At 36.6% G+C, this 17,583-nt stretch overlaps 1 protein-coding gene across 1 annotated transcript in view; it reads left to right on the forward strand.

The window, feature by feature from the left end:
- Positions 1 to 17,583, forward strand: part of Gucy1a2 (guanylate cyclase 1 soluble subunit alpha 2) — a 322,813-nt gene that overhangs the window by 32,457 nt on the left and 272,773 nt on the right. The window contains exons 2-3 of the mRNA XM_031346426.1: positions 2,976 to 3,037; positions 17,047 to 17,168. Coding sequence (XP_031202286.1) covers positions 2,976 to 3,037; positions 17,047 to 17,168 — 184 coding nt within the window. The remainder of the gene's footprint in view (positions 1 to 2,975; positions 3,038 to 17,046; positions 17,169 to 17,583) is intronic.

Here is a 17,583-nt window from a genome sequence, read left to right on the forward strand (position 1 = left end):
TTGTTTTGATTTGCATTTCCCTGATGACTAAGGATATTGAACATTTCTTTAGGTGCTTCTCAACCATTTGGTATTCCTCAGTTGAGCATTCTCTGTTTAGTTCTGTTCCCCATTTTTTAAGAGGATTATTTGGTTCTCTGGAGTCTAATTTCTTGAGTTCTTTGTATATATTGAATATTAGCCCTCTATTGGATGTAGGGTTGGTAAAGATCTTTTCCCAATCTGTTCGTTGCCATTTTGTCCTATTGACAGTGTCCTTTGCCTTACAGAATTTTGCAATTTTATGAGGTTCCATTTGCCAATTCTTGATATTAGAACAAAAGCTATTGGTGGAGAACATCTTTTCATGAGCACTGAAGTAGCCCTGTCTATTCCACTCTTTAGATTTCTCAAAGTTCTTCATGATTTCTGGGTTCAGGAACATTTTTTTCTTTCCTAGGTACATTCTATTTATTCTGCTCTTATTTTTCCCTGATTTGCAAAAATCTCTATACTAGTTTGAAATCTTCTTTATCTTTCAACTTAGTGTAAGTGAAAGAATTTGTGCAGAAGAGGAGGCAGAAAGATTGTAAGACCCAATATTGTCTTGTAAGACCCAATATTGTGATAGGTGAATCCAAGGAAAAAGTGCCATTCAAATACAACAGGGCTGACTGACACACAAATAAATTCACAGAAACAGTGGAAGCATACACAGACCCTGCACAGGTTTATGACAAACAAAATCCCATCAGAGAAGGAGAAGTAGGCACAATGTCCCACTTTGAATTCATAGAGTCTGATTTTTTTCTAACATGAACTCATGCCTTGGCTTTGTCTAGGTAAAGACTATGCCCAAGGCCTTAAATTTCTACAATGGAATGATACTCTGATCTAGACATACATACTCTTATATGTCACAGTGTGTACCTTGTTTTATTACATAAATGTGGTTCTGGCTTTAAAGCAAACATTTCTAACAAAAGGAGGTATGGAATGATCGAAAGCAGACCACCAAACTTATTCTTGATGTTGTATACAGAGCTAATGTAGGTTGAGTTGAAGTAAAAATTAACAGAGATCTCTTATATCTCCTTTCTATGATTTTAAGATTCATTTTGAATAATTAGAATCAAGAACTGATTAACTCTTTTTTAGGCAACCTGCTTAGCACTGGGTTTTTCTACAGATGACCTTCTCAAAGAAACTAGTTTTGTGGAATTCATTAGTAGTGGTTGCTGACATTACCAAATTGTAATGTTACTTAAATATGAAAGAACATATGTTATTGACCTATTTTCTAAAATTTATCCTTGGTATAATGTATCATTTTGCTAAGCACTTAATGGCTTTATTTCCATTTATTTAATGGACTATAGTGAACAGAAATATTTTTAGTCAATAGAAATTGTTTGAGAATTTCATATATACATATAATATGTTTGATCCCCTTTATCATGTAATCCCTTTCCACTTACTCTCCTCACTTCCTTCAAGGCATTATATACTTACAACAAACAAACAAAAAACAAAAAACAAAAAATAGAACTTGACTAAGTTCACTAAAGTTTCCTTACTGTTATGTTTATGAGTATTATGAGTTCATCTACTGGAGCATTGTTAGGTTGTCAGGAGCCATATCCTTGTGGAAAACTGATTTTTTTTTTTTCTTCACCAGCAGCCATCAGTTACCAATAACTCCTCAGATAGGGGTGGGACTTCATGAATGTCTCCCCATACATGCTGGGGTTTTGGCTGGTTTGATCTGCTGTAAATTTTTTTTGCAGGCAATCACAGCTGCTTTATGTTCATGTATGTAACACCTCTGTTATTTTTGGAAAATATTATTTCACTATTTCTGGTCCCTATAATATTTCTGTTTCCTTTTCCACTCTGATCTCTGTGCCTTTGGTTTGGTGGTATGATACTGATGTCTCATTTAGAGGTGATTATGCTCTCACCAGTCTATTTTCTATAGGTTTCTATCATAATAATCTACTAAAATCCTTCTCTGACGACAGCTGAAAGATGCATAACCTAAGGGTATGAATGTTAGCATTTAGGGGAAACTTTTGTTTTAAAGACTTACTCTTTTGCGATTGAGAAATTAGTTATCATAGCATCCCAATGAAATTAATGTTCTTAGATATTAGTATCCAATTTACTTGTATATGTAGATTTTCAAAAATTGGGACTCTACTGTTTAGATAAATCTGACAATAATTCCTTGATCTAGGATTAATAAAATATCTTAACCTGCCATTGGGAGAGAAGATTGCATAATTCATTCATGAGCTACAAACTTATCATTTGAAGACATGAGGGAGCAACCCAAAGCCCTAGTGGCCTGTTCAGGAGACAGGAGAACTATCCTCTGCTTGATATTTCTTGAGGCACACAGGAAGTTAGACTGACTTAGAGTATTGCTAATGGAACCTAGGTCTCTGCTTCCCATCCTATCTCAGCCATCCTATGAGTTCTTCTAGATACAAAACTAATACAAAAGGAAAAGAACATTAAACTTAAAATATGTAGAGTTGAAAATTTTAACTCAATTTACTGTTACTTACAGGCTACCTTTGAAAGTCTTGTTACAACATGAAAGAACAAATAAAGGTGTGAATTTTCAGCTAGTCATTATCTCACATGGATTATACACAGTACCTGGGAATGGATGCAAGTCACATTCTGGTAGTGCCTTTCCCCAATGCTCCCATTCCTTCCATTGCAGCCATTAAGTATTCTTTTTAATACTCATTAATTGTCCATCAAAATAATTGATTAAGGTGCAGAAAAGAACATTGTACTCAACATTGGGAAACTGGGCAATTGCTGACTAGGTCATTTAGTCCTTCTGGGGAATATACATGACCAGATGGAAAATGCACTAATACTGTAAAGTAACAACATTTATGAAATAAATCTGCCTGTTATCAGATTGGAAACCATACTGAAGAACTGATAATGTGTTTTTTACTCTTGTTATCATACTGTAGCCTCAGACGATACACATGACTCTCAAGAGGACATTGCAGTATTATGAACATCAAGTTATCGGGTGAGTGAAAATGGATTTTGGCTATTGATAGAAATACTTAAAAGTGATTTATGAAGTACAGCTGTTGAACTTGTTAATATGCACTTGAAGTTAACTTTGTGATGTCTGTTTGTTAACATGTAGGATAGGATAGAAGAGTACTTTACAGTAAAAAATAAACTAAAGTAAACTTTGATTTGTTTGTGTTTTCTTCTTTTAAATGAAAAATAAAATTCTCTTTTTTTTTGCTTTTTCCTTGCACTTGCCCTTTTTCTTATGTTCTTATTTTCCATTTGTAAGACTGAATCTTACAATTTTGTTTTTCTAGTACCAAAGGATTGTTGGTACCAAATGGAGACTTTGAATGGGGATTTGAATCTTTACATAGAGTTTGGCTGCAATCAACTTTAAAGAGAGGTCTTGTTTTAGTCCGAGTCATATGTTGCATGATTTCTCTTTTAGTCCCCATTTCTTAAAATGGATTTGGAAATTGTGCGTATTAATAATGCTTCATATCAAAAAGAAATTAAGACCTTACCAGTATAGAGATATTTTAATAAAATTTAATGGTTATGTTAACAACCCCCAAATTAGATGTCATGATTAAGTGATATTCCAGTGAAATAATTTTTCAGTCAGAAACCTCCAAATAAATAAGCCTAAACTCACTTTTGATTGACCATAGTAAAAAGCAGTGTGGCAAATAGCAAAAAAGTAAAATTTACTTTTGTGATTAATCTAGCTTGTCATATTAAATCAATTAACATTAGAAACAATGGATATTGTTACTATACCTTGTTAGTATTTTCTTTGTGCTGCAATGATTTGGCTTGTAAAAAGTCAAACTCTTGTAATCCTTGAAATATTATTAGGGATCATTTTACATTATGTGAATCATAATAGCCCACATATTGGACTATTAGGATATAATGAGATTAAAATAAAACAGAACAGTAGACTAGAAAGTGATTTCAGTTCCTCACTTAATGCCATGTATGTTAAGCACTTGTTTATTATATTGCTTGTCATTCAGTGGCAATTGCTTTGAAATGTTCAAACATTAAATCTCAAGAGTGCAGTGCTAAGGAAAACTTATTTAAACTTATGAGGTGACTTTTAATTTGATGCGATTAGTGCTTTAAAATAGTTTATCTTAATGGAGCAAAAGAAGGCCAAGTTAACCTTTCTTTGTTCATTTTAAAATAAGGCCAATAACTTATTGAAGTTGCTACCATCAAAGTATGCACTGTGGCTTAAGTTAGTTCATATACCTAAACAATTTGTCAATTATAATAAGTAGTGTATATTTGTTATTATTTTAAATATTTTTATGATAGTATTAAATGATATGTGGTTAAAGTCAAAGTATTGTTTTTAAAATTATAAATGTCAGTCTTTGCTTTGTAGTCAAGTAATTGTTAAAATGCTCTTATTTATGAACTGAATTGCATTGCCATAAGGGAAAATTGGGAGAGGAACTCTTACATTTTCATTGAAATAGATAGTTAACCTCACTGCGATAATTAATAGAGAAGGCTTTGCCATTGGTGGGATGGAGTTCTCTTTTATCTAACTGCCATAATTCTCCTTAGTATGTATGTTGACATAAACTGAGATGATTCCCTTCTTGTTTGTTAAATGGTCTTTTCCTAGTTCTCTTTATTCTGTCCCACACAATATAAGGACTATGGATAATCTGTTTATAACAAGGTATCCTGATGTCACACTTGATTAAAAAGAACCATCAACCTGTTTACTTAAGTGATGTCTAGGTTATGGTCCACAGATGCCTTCATTTGCCTTGATGCTGATGGAGACTAAGGAGCTAGTTTGCTACAGTCTCATTGCACGTGTCTTTCTTGACTCTGTCTTTCCTTGTCCCAATTTCTCATTTTATAGCTTCCTTTTCCAACTTTCTTATTTCAGTTTAAGGCTCTCTGCTCTGTATTTCTCTTTATAAAACTGAAAAAGGAGAAAAGCTAACATCATTAACACTGGGACTAATGCCTTCACACCTATGTGCTGTTCCTTCTCACAAAACAGTTTAGTTATTTCTAGCTGTGAAATTTGATGTATTTTCTACACTTTAGGCAATTTCAAACAATGAAGAATAAGTGTCACAAGCATTATTTTCCATATTTTTGGAGATATACTTCTAACAAGAATTTTTTTCTACTTTCTGCGAATTACACTTCTCATTGTAGTAATTTGTAGTAATTTTCTCATTGTAGTAACATTGTAGCAATTTGGAAACCACAGATTGGGAAGCTAAAGTAGGAGAGATGAGAGTATGTCTTTTTACTTTCTCAATATGGTCTCAACCTCTGGCTTATCAATTTCCCCTCTTCTTTCCTTAAAACTGTGTCCTTTGATCTCTTTTACATATCAATATCAAAGGCAGTGTGTGCCACTCCTTGAGTTCTTAAAACTGTTGCTCACAGAAACTCCTGGAGGCTTTTTGCAGCCTCCAAAAACCTAGCCCTGGACTCAAGGATCACTGTTCAAAGGATCACAAAGAGGATGGAGTCTCTTGTTGTGGAGTAATATAATTTGTCTGGCAGAGGCTCTTCATCTTTGCACAGTTATTCTATATTTTAATTTATTTTTCACTTATTCATGTATTTATTCATAGAGATCATTTTTATTGGAAAAATGAATGTTAAAATAATATATTTATGCTGTGTAATAAATCTTTCCCTCTCTACTGTTATCATCATCATCATCATAACCATCATCATCATCATCATCATCATCATCATTGTCATCATCGTCTCTTACTGAGAGATTTTGATCTGGTTTTCTGGCTTCTACTCATTGTCAACTAGTCCTGAGTTTTTATTATGAAGAATGATTTAAAAATTACTTGTATTACCTCGTAACTACATATGTTATGTATACATGTGTACGTGTGTGTGCATACACACACTCCCCCTCCCAAATGACAATATATTAGTTTGACTTTTGTGATCAGAAGCTGAATAGTTTCACAGTGGCTGGTTGCACACTGGAGTGAAATTAGTAGCTACCCAGTCTAAGAAGCTGGAAGCTACAGAATAAAGAGAACAGTGAAGTCTCCAGTGTGATGATAGAGGTCCGAAAGCCATCTTGGAGAATTTATAGTGTAAATTTGGATTTAAAAGCTGATGAATATAATGTCGATAGGCAAAGAAAAGAAAAAAGGTTCATCTGTTTAAGAAGAGTTGACCGTATAAAAGTGTGCTAGCCTCCTTCTTCTGCTTTTGTCCCATCCCAGACCCCTACCCTATTAGATAATGACACTGTTCACTGACACGCTTCTGGAAGCATCTTCATAGACATTTGGCCTCAGTAATGGCCAACGTTAATCCCCTATGTCTACCATCAGAGTTGCTAGTTTCATAAATCTGAGGTGAAATCAAGATTAACATTTCTGACAAGTCATCAGGTCACTCTAATGATCTAATAAATTCAGAGATTTCAATTTGAATTTTCTTGAAAAACCATAAAATTGTCCATTAGGATAGATTAAAATCTGAATTCTCTGTCACCTGACCCCTACTTTTAAAATTCCATTGCCTTTTACCATTTTCTTTTCATTTTACTCCAATTTCTAGATTTTTGCAAGAACAGTCTTGGGATTTATACTATTTTCTTGAATGTTCTATTTGCAGATGTCTGCATACTACTTTTTTCATCACTTCTCAAAGGTATTCCCTGAGTACTCAACCTCAAGAGTCTCCCCTTCTCTGATCTCAGTCCCCAAGCCAGTCATTTGGATTATACTATCATCTGTAATTTCACATTGATCATATTAGCCGATATTACCTTTTTTCCCCCATTTTTCTTGCTTATTTCCATATCCCTTTGTTTTTTGTTAGTGGTTGACATGTGTGAGAGACTAACTTTTAGAAAGTTGGGAAGAGAGGAGATAAATGAATAAATTATAATCTAGAAGTATGTGAGTAGTAGCATACGTAGTAAACTAAAAAATTATGTATGGGAAGGCTATAACCTGAGGGGTTGAGATTAGCATTTCTGTCCTTATAATTGTAAATTATGTAGTGTTACTGATTCTGTACACTTTTTACAGTGTACAGAATACACTTTGTATCAAGTTTGAAGAAGAGGACTTTATAAGTTACTCTTTCTCTGAGATGAATGCTTTTCCAAATTATCACAGCCAATGAACCAAATTCTTACCCTCACCTAATGTCTGTGCCACACTCCAACCAGAACCATTGGTTCATTGAAACAGTTGGCGAATGACTTTATGGATAGATCATCTTAATACCTACACCATTTCTTAAATGAATGTAACCTGTTCTCTGTGGGCTGAGAATGAAGTCACTCACTCAAATCGAATAGCTTTGACCATAGCAGGAATTCTGTAGCCAAAAATCGAGCCTACAATTCATTTCTTGGTGCAGCAGAACTATCAACTCTCAGCTTAGCTATGATGGAGGTAAAATCCTTTGGTGATGTGAGGGTCATTGAAATACAGCCTTATTACAATGAACCCCAGTGTCTAAAAATTGTTCTTATTTTGGGCTTGTACCACAGTAAGAGTCAAGATTTTAAACTCTACTAAATACAAAACAAACAAAAAGACTTCATAAAAATGTAAATTTTGTAGTGTTACTGATCCTGTACACTTTTTAACTTAAATTTACTTGCATTTATTGTTACTTTGCTACATCTGTGAGCTAGAACGACTTTGTAAAATAATTTGAGTTTTTTTATTTTACAAGACATCATCTTGTTTGTAAAGCACATTTTTGCTTCCATTCTCCAAATCTGAGTAAGGGGATGATGTATGTACTTCCTTATGTTAGTGACTATTTATTTATTTATTTATTTATTTATTTATTATTTTATTTTCAATGTATTTATTAGCTTTAATTACTGACACCATATATATATTCTTTTTTATTTTATAAATTAATTTATTTTTACACTCCATATTCCATTCCCTGCCCCCACATCCACCTTCTAACTGATCTTCATCCCACACCTGCTCCCTGTCTCCATGTGACTGCCCCCACCCCCACCCCACCTGACCTCTAAACTCCTTGGGGCTTCCAGTCCCTTGAAGGTTAGGTGCATTATCTCTGAATGAACACAGACCCCAAAATCCTTCACTGTATGTGTGCTGTGGGCCCCATATAAGCTGGTGTATGCTATCTGTTTGGTGGTCCAGTGTTTGAGAGATCTCCGGGGTCCAGATTAATTGACATTGCTGTTCCTCTTACAGGATCTCCCTTCTCAGCTTCTTTCAGCCTTCCCTAATTCAACAACAGGGGTCAGCTGCTTCTGTTCATTGGTTGGGTGCAAATATCTGCATCTGACTCTTTCAGCTGCTTGTGGGATCTTTTGGAGGGCACTTACGATAGGTCCCTTTTTGTGAGAACTCCATAGCCTCAGTAATAGTATCAGGCCTTGGGACCTCTCCTTGAGCTGTACCCCACTTTGGGCCTGTCAGTGGACCTTCTTTTCTTCAGGCTCCTCTCCATTTCCTTCCCTGTAATTCTTCCAGACAGAAACATTATGGATCAGAGATGTGACTGTAGGATGGCAACCCCATCCCTCACTTTCTGTCCTGTCTTTCTGCTGGATGTGGGCTCTATAAGTTCCATCTCCCTACTGTTGGGCATTTCGTCATTTGATTCCTGAAAGTCTCTTACCTCCCAGGTCTCTGATGGTCCCCCCACCAAAGGACATAGTCAATAAGACAAATTGGTAACCTACAGATTGGGAAAAAATCTTAACTAACCCCACATCTGGTAGGTGACTAATATCCAAAATATATAAAAAACTCAAGAAGTTAATCACCAAAAAACCAAAACAACCCAATTAACAAATGGGGTTTAGAGCTAAACCAAGAATTCACAACTGAAGAATCTTGGATAGCTGAGAAACACCTAAAGAAATGTTGAAAGTCCTTAGTGATCAGAGAAATGAAAATCAAAATGACCCTGAGGTTCCACCCTACACAAATCAGAATGGCTAAGATCAAAACCTCAGTTGACAACACATGTTGGAGAGGATGTGGAGAAAGAGGAATACTCCTCCATTGTTGGTGGGATTGCAAACTGGTACAACCACTCTGGCAATCAATCTACAGGCTCCTCAGAAAATAGGAAATAGTTCTACCTGAAGACCCAGGTATACCACTCTTGGGAATATACCCACAAGGTCAAAGGGGCACGTGTTCCAGTATACTCATAGTGTCCTTATTCATTTATTTAAGCCACCCAATGTCCTCCACTTTACTTATAAATTTTGGATTATTTATTCATTTTGTATTGGTTATTTTATTTGTTTACATTTCAAATATTGTCCTAAATCCTGGGTTCCCCTCTACAAGCCCCCATACCATCCCGCTCCACCTGCCTTTATAAGGGTGGCCCCTCACTCACCCAATCCAACCTCATCTTGCTAGCATCCCACTATGCCAGGTCATTGAGCCTCCACAGGACCAAGGGACTCTCCTCCCAAGGCACTCCTCTGCTACATCTACAGCTGAAGCCATGGGGTCCATCCATGTGTAATCTTTGGTTAGCTATTTAGTCACTGGGAGCTCAAGGGGGTACAGTTAGTTGATATTGTTGTTCTTCCTATGAGGTTGCAAATCTCCTTCAGCTCCTTCAGTCCTTCCCCTAACTCTTCTCTTGGGGTCCCCATGCTCAGTCCAATGGTTGGATGTGAGCATCCACTAGTGGCTATTTAACTCAAGTTTCTAGGGAAAGGTATGCATGCTGGTGATGTTAGCACAATAGGGAATGAATGATTTTTGCAATATACAATGGGAAGAATAGGGAGGAACTGGTCTGAAATCGGCAGGTCTCAATTAAAGGATTAAAGAGATAGGTTTGAGAGATACTTGCTAATGTGGAATTCCTTTTCTAGTACCTCATGACATGACTGTGTACCTCTTCTTCTATCTTCTATTTGTTGCGGAGCTACATGCTTCAGATTTTGACAATGATACATATTAGACCTTAAACCACATTCATGTTGTCAAATAATCATGGGAAATCTCCTTAAAATTTCAGTCTCAGCTTCTTCATTTTAAAAATGAGGGTCAATAGAGTTGGAGTGAAGTTTGCTTTCTCAAGAAGCATTCTGGTCTTCTTGGCCAGCCCTTTGGAATGTGAAACACTTTGCCACCACTGTCCTCAATAGTGATATCATTCAGAGGCTACTTGGGAAGTTCCAGTCTATTTTAGCTTAAAGTCATTCGGTCATGCAGTCCCTCATGGGTACTCTAGAAAAGACTGTTGTTTTATTTTTTATTAGATATTTTCTTCATTTACATTTCAAATGATATCTCCTTTTCCAGTCTCCCATCCAAAAAAAAAAAAAAAAAATCCTGTTCCCTCCCCCCAACTCTGCTCATCAACCCACCCTCTCCTGCTTCCTGGTCCTAGCATTCCCCTACACTGGGGCATAGAACCTTCAAAGGACAAGTGCCTCTCCTCCCATCAACGGCTGACTAGGCCATCCTCTGCTACATATGCAACTGGAACCATAAGTCCCACCATTTGAACTCTTTGGTTGGTTGTTTAGTCCCTGGGAGCTCTGAAGGTACTAGTTAGTTCATATTGTTGTTCATCCTAAGGGGCTGCACACCTTATTACATGTTAGAGCATCTTTTGCGTATATGCACAGGGGTGGTATAGCTGGGTCCTCAGGTATACTTTGTCCAATTTCCTGAGGAACCACCAAACTGATTTCCAGATGGTTGTACCAGCTTGCAATCCTACCACCAATGAATGTTCCTCTTTTTCCACAGCCACTCCAGCATCTGATGTCACCTACGTTTTTGATCTTAGCCATTCTGAGTGGTGTGGGCTGGAATCTCAGGGTTGTTTTGATTTGCAGTTCCCAGATGACTAAGGATGTTGAACATTTCTTTAGGTGCTTCTCAGCCATTCAGTATTCCTCAGTTGTGAATTCTTTGTTTAGCTCTGTACCCCATTTTTAAATAAGGTTATTTCGTTCTTTAGAGTCTAACTTCTTGAGTTCTTGTATATATTGGATATTAGCCCTCTATAGGATATGGGATTAGTAAAGATCTTTCCCCAATGTGTTCATTCCTATTTTGTCTTATTGACAGTGTTCTTTGCCTTACAGAAGCTTTGTAATTTTATGAGGTCCCATTTGTTAATACTTGATCTGAGAGAATAAGTCATTGGTGTTCTGTTCAGGAAAATTTCCCCTGTGCCCATGTGCTCAAGTCTCTTCCCCACTTTTTTTCTATGAGTTCCAGTGTATCTGGTTTGATGCGGAGGTCCTTGATCCACTTGGACTTGAGCTTTGTACAAGGAGATAGGAATGAATCAATTTGCATTCTTCTACATACTAACCTCCAATTGAGCCAGCACTATTTGTTGAAAACACTGTCTTTTTTCCATTGGATAGTTTTAGCTCCTTTGTCAAAGATCAAGTGACCACAGGTGTGTGGGTTCATTTCTGGGTCTTTAATTCTATTCCATTGATCCACCTGCCTGTCACTGTACCAATACCATGTAGTTTTTATCACAATTGCTCTGTAGTACAGCTTTAAGTCAGGGATGGTGATTCCACCAGAGGTTCCTTTATTGTTGAGAATAGTTTTCCCTCTCCTAGGTTTTTTGTTATTTCAGATGAATTGGCAAATTGCTCTTTCCAACTCTGTGAAGATTTGAGTTGGAATTTTGATGGGGATTGCATTGAATCTGTAGATTGCTTTCTGCAAGATGGCCATTTTTACTATATTAATCCTGCCAATCCATGAGCATGGGAGATCTTTCCATCTTCTGAGATCTTCTTCAATTTCCTTCTTCCAAGACTTGAAGTTCTCGTCATAAAGATCTTTCACTTGTGAAGTTACAGTCACACCAAAGGATTTTATATTATTTGTGACTATTGTGAAGAGTGTCATTCCCCAAATTTCTTATTCAGCCTGTTTATCCTTTGTATAGAGGAAGGCCACTGATTTGCTTTAGTTAATTTTATATCCAGCTACTTTGTTGAAGTTGTTTATCAGGTTTAGGAGCTCTCTGGTGGAGTTTTTGGGGTCGCTTAAGTATACTATCATATCATCTGCAAATAGTGATAACTTGACTTCTTCCTTTCCAATTCATATCCCTTTGATCTCATTTTCTTTCTAATTGCTCTGGCTAGGACTTCAAGTACAGCATTGAATGGGTAGGGAGAGAGTGAACAGCTTTGTCTAGTCCCTGATTTTAGCTTCAAGTTTCTCTCCATTCAATTTGATGTTGGCTTCAGGTTTGCTGTATATTCCTTTTACTATGTTTAGGTATGGGCCTTGAATTCCTGATCTTTCTAAGACTTTTATCATGAAGGGGTGTTGGATATTGTCAAATGCTTTCTCAGCATCTTATGAGATCATATGCTTTTTTCTTTGAGTTTGTTTATATAGTGAATTATATTGATGGATTTCCATATATTGAACCATCCCTGCATCCCTGTGATGAAGCCTACTTGGTCATGATGGATGATCTTTTTGATATGTTCTTGGATTTGGTTTGCAAAAATTTTATTGAGTATTTTTGTATTGATATTCACAATGGGAATTGTACTGGCTGGTTTTGTGTGTCAACTTGACACAGGCTGGAGTTATCACAGAGAAGGGAGTTTCAGTTGGGGAAGTGCCTCCATGAGATCCAGCTGTGGGGCATTTTCTCAATTGCCCCTCGTGGTTGGTGCCATCCCTGGGCTGGAAGTCTTGGGTTCTATAAGAGAGCAGGCTGAGCAAGCCAGAAATAGGCAAGCCAGTAAGGAACAACTCTCCATGGCCTCTGCATCAGCTCCTGCTTCCTGACCTGCTTGAGTTTCAGTCCTGACTTCCTTTGGTGATAACAGCAATGTGGAAGTAATCTGAATAAACCCTTTCCTCCCCAACTTGCTTCTTGGTCATGATGTTTGTGCAGGAATAGAAACCCTGACTAATACAGGAATTGATCTGAAGTTTTCTTTCTTTGTTAGGTCCTTGTGTTCTTTAGATATCAGAGTAATTGTGGCTTCATAGAACGAACTGGGTAGAGTACCTTCTGTTTCGATTTCGTGGAATAGTTTGAGGAGTATTAGTATTAGGTCTTCTTTGAAAGTCTGATAAAACTCTGCATTAAACCCATCTGGTCCTGGGCTTTTTTTGGTTGGGGGACGATAAATGACTGTTTCTATTTTTTTAGGAGTTATGGGACTGTTTAGATCATTTTTCTGATCTTGATTTAACTTTGGTACCTGGTATTTGTCTAGAAAATTGTCCATTTCATCCATGTTTTCCACTTTGTTGAGTACATGCTTTTGTAGTAGAATCTCATGGATTTTTTTTGGATTTCCTCAGTTTCTGTTGTTATGTCTCCCTTTTCATTTCTGATTTTGTTAATTAGGATAATGTCTCCCTGAACTCTTGTTAGTCTGGCAAATAGTTGTTATCTATTTTGTTGATTTTCTCAAAGAACCAGCTCCTGGTTTGGTTGATTCTTTGTATAGTTCTTTTTGTTTCCACTTGGTTGATTTCAGCCCTGAGTTTGATTATTTCCTGCAGTCTACTCCTCTGGAGTGAATTTACTTCTTTTTGTTCTAGAGCTTTTAGATGTGCTGTTAAATTGCTGGTGTATGCTCTCTCCAGTTTCTTTTGAGACTATTGTTATATATGCAAGAAGGTACATTGATAGACCAGGTTACTTAGATAAGATCTCAGAGTCAGAAATTGTAAGTAAACTATTGCCCTGGTCTAATTACCCTATTTGCTTAATCTTTCATTTACAGCACTTTTACCTGGGCCACTGCATGTAAGGTTATAGTGTGTTCCTTCTTTTTTCTTTAATTAATTAATTAGTTAAATAATTAATTAGTTAATTGATTTTACACCTCAATCTTATCTTCTTCCTCCTCTTCTCCCAGTTCTTTCTTCTTACCTTCCTACCCACCATGTTCCACTATTCCATTTCTCCTCAGAACAGGGGATGCCTCCTATGGATATGAATCTGACTTGGCATATAAAGTTGCAGTAGGTCCAGTTAGTTTGGCTAAGCGTTTGTCTGCCTTGTTGATTTTCTCAAAGAACCAGCTCTTGGTTTCATTGATTCTTTGTGTTGTTCTTTTTATTTCTGATTATTTGATTTCTACCCTGACTTTATGTATTTCTTCTCCTCTTGAGGGTACTTGCTTCCTTTTTGGTTGTAGAGTTTTCAAGTGCACTGTTAAGTGATGAGAATATAAGTTATAAGTCATAACTACATTTTAAGTCTATAAGAATTCACTAATTTCTTTACAAAGGCACTTAGTGCTTTGAAACTTCCTCTTAGCACTGCTTTCATTGTCTCACATAAGTTTGGGTATGTTGTGTATTCATTTTCATTGAATTCTACAAAGTCTTTAATTTCTTCCTATATCTTTTCCTTGACAATGTTTCATTGAGTAAAGAGCTGTTCAGTTTGCATGAGATTGTAGGCTGTTTGTTTCTTTGGTTGTTGAAGTACAGGTTTAAACCATGGTGGTCTGGTAAGATACTAGGAGTTATTTGAATTTTCTTGTATCTGTTGAGACTTGTGTTTGGTGAAATGTTCTGTAGATATCTGTTAGGTTTATTTGATTCATAGCATCTCTTTAGTTTCATTATTTCTGTTTAGTTTCTGTCTGATAAACTGTCTATTTAAGAGAGTGGGATGTTGAAGTCTCTCACTATTAATGTGTGGAGTTCATCATAAAATTTAACCTTTAGTATTACTTCCTACACAAATATGAGTGCCCTTACATTTGGAGCATAGATATTCATAATTGAGATGCCATCTGTGTGGATTTTTCCCTGAATGAGTATAATAAAATAGAAATTTAAGATTTCTTTGAAAAATCAGTTGTGTTGGATGGTGTTTTGCTGTGCCAAACACATGAAGGAACATTTTGCTGAAGTGGACACAGGTGAAAGGATGTTCTGCTAAAGCAAGCACATGAAAAGGGGTGTGATGAAGGAAACTTCTCAAACAGCATGCATGTATTTGTCCACCTTGCATTGTGTAGTTGAGGTCCTTTTCTTGGGACTCCATAGAAAGAAATGCACCAAAAAACTTCTGGTGGTGTGCTAAGGCTTCTTGCCTCTTCTGCAGACTCAGACTGATTGAGAGAGTGTTGTTACCTGAGACAGACTCACATGGGGTTTTGCTAAGATTCAAGAGATGAGACCAGACCCTTGGTAAGGCAAGTCCCGTGGTGTACATGTGATGATTTGAGGGAGTATAAATAGTATTCGATGGACAGTGAAAGAGGCTGAGCTATGGTTGCTTATAGGGAGAGCTGTACCAAGCTTATTGGTCTCATGCGTCTTCACTGATCATCATCGCTTTGCTGAGAAAGTCACATTTCTATTGGACTTGCCCCCTCCTTCTGACTTGTGCTGAGGTTGCCGAGGCTTGACTGTCTCTGCAGGGTAGTGTCAGAGCTACTGATACATGTTTGCTTTTCCAACTCTACCAAACCGGACTGCTAGTGTAACTGTAAAGTGGCTGCAAGTGGATTGAGTTCCGTGGTTGACATAGTAAAGGTAATACCATTAAAGAAACTGACCTTTATCCAGAAGCCATCAACTATCAATAACTCCTCAGCTAGGAATGGTGGTTCTTGAGCTCCTTTTCCCTTCATGCTGAAATGTTATTTGATTTGGTCTTGTACAGGTCTGTTAAAGAGATGTTCTTTCAGTTCATTAGTGTAGTAAACCAGAAGATCTCTGGTCATGACAAATTTGCAATGATTCCCTACATTGTAGGGTGGATGGTATAGATGCCCCATTTATGGCTGAGGTTCAGCTGACAAGTTTTCTCTATACTTTGACAAGTTGTATATTTCCACTCAAAGAAGGAACTTTTCTAATGTGTTTTGGGAGTTTTACTATTCTATGAGTATGGAAATATAGACATAGAGGTCAGTTTGGGAATCTCTCCATTCAGCAAAATAATAGTAGTAGATTCTCCCTATGGGTCCTGTGATGTTTTCTGAGGTCTTAGCCAGATTTGCACTATAAAGCATGCCTTTCCTCTCATGAAGCACAAGAATAAATTTTAAAAAGCAGTTGATTGCCCTATAACATCCACGACAGTACTGTACACATGGACATATCTTGCCATTCTGGTTGTTATTGTAGCTTTCATGGTTCATAGCTGGGTAAGACTCTTGATGACTTCTCCTCCAAGCAGCCTGGATTGCATCTTCCGGTACTATGGCAGGTAGTCAGAAGGATAGAAACTTCCCAGTTAGTACCAACCTATTTTACCATGTCTTAAGAAAATGAGTCTATAGAGGGTTACCAAGAACAATGGCTATATATGTGTCTTTGGGTGATGTCCAGAACACCACTTATGTCAACTGTGATGTAGAACTGTCCCACATCTGGCACTAGGCTTGTATTTGGCAAAATTTTGCTTCTGGGAATATTATCTCCTGTGTAGAGCAACTCCAGATAAACTCTTTTATATGGAACTCTGCATATTTTAAAATCTTATAAAACAGTAGGTTTCCATATGTTGTTTAAAAACATCTTTTAGTGTTAGTTATTCCTCCACTAACTCCCACCTCTGTTTATACTCCAATCCTTCTTTTCACCTAAACTTCTCTTTCCACTTTATATCATTGTTCTACTGTTACTTTTTCCCCAGGCTGTTAGAAAGTTTACAACTAGCAGATGTGCATTTGGCTTTTTCAAATATGCCCAATATTAGTTATTCCTCTCCCCACCCTGTCTTCTTCCCAATCCTCCCACCCTCTCCCTACTTAAACCTCTCTTCTCATTATTTCCCTTTTCTCCTTCATACCACATGTATTTTACTATACCTCCCATAGCTTTCTAATTAACAGTTGCCTCCAGATATAGTCTTGTACTGTGAATATTAATGGGACTGGTGGCTTATGATAGAATTATGTTTAAAGAATCACTTATTTTAAAGGTGGTTATTCAGAAAGCATAGCCTGTATGTACTTGATATAGACATGAGTGCATTTGCAAATGGTTTCAAAAATTACTTTGTTTGTTAATTTTTTTTTCTTCTTAGTTATAGGGATGCAGAAAAGAATTTCCACAATATCTCTAGCAGATGCTCCTATGCAGACCATTCCAACAAAGAGGAAATTGAAGATGTCTCAGGAATTCTTCGATGTACTGCTAATGTACTCGGTATATTAACTATATGTTTTTTTAATGATTGACAGAGAATATGAGGGGGAGGGAAATAAAGGTATGAGTGTTTCATTTTCTCTTATGTTTGAAGAGTATGGTAATTGGAGACCAAGAAAGTATTTGATTTTTGCACCCGTGAAAGTGTTTTTATGTGGATTACAAATAAGTTCTTTACTTGTAAACTCAAAAAAAAATTCTTACACTCCTGGGGAATGTTTTAAAATATTTATATGATATTAGTATTAGCCTGATATAATTCATACTTCCCTGGTGCTTACCTTCACCCCAATTGTATGATCTTTCTTTCTCCTCAAAGTTATACTTTCTTATTTCTTTTTTTAAAATTTCTTTCTTTTTTTTTTATTAGATATTTTCTTTATTTACATGTAAATTTCTCCATTCCCAGTTTCCC

Source organism: Mastomys coucha, unplaced genomic scaffold (assembly GCF_008632895.1).
Source record: "Mastomys coucha isolate ucsf_1 unplaced genomic scaffold, UCSF_Mcou_1 pScaffold24, whole genome shotgun sequence".
In the NCBI taxonomy this organism is placed as follows: domain Eukaryota; kingdom Metazoa; phylum Chordata; class Mammalia; order Rodentia; family Muridae; genus Mastomys; species Mastomys coucha.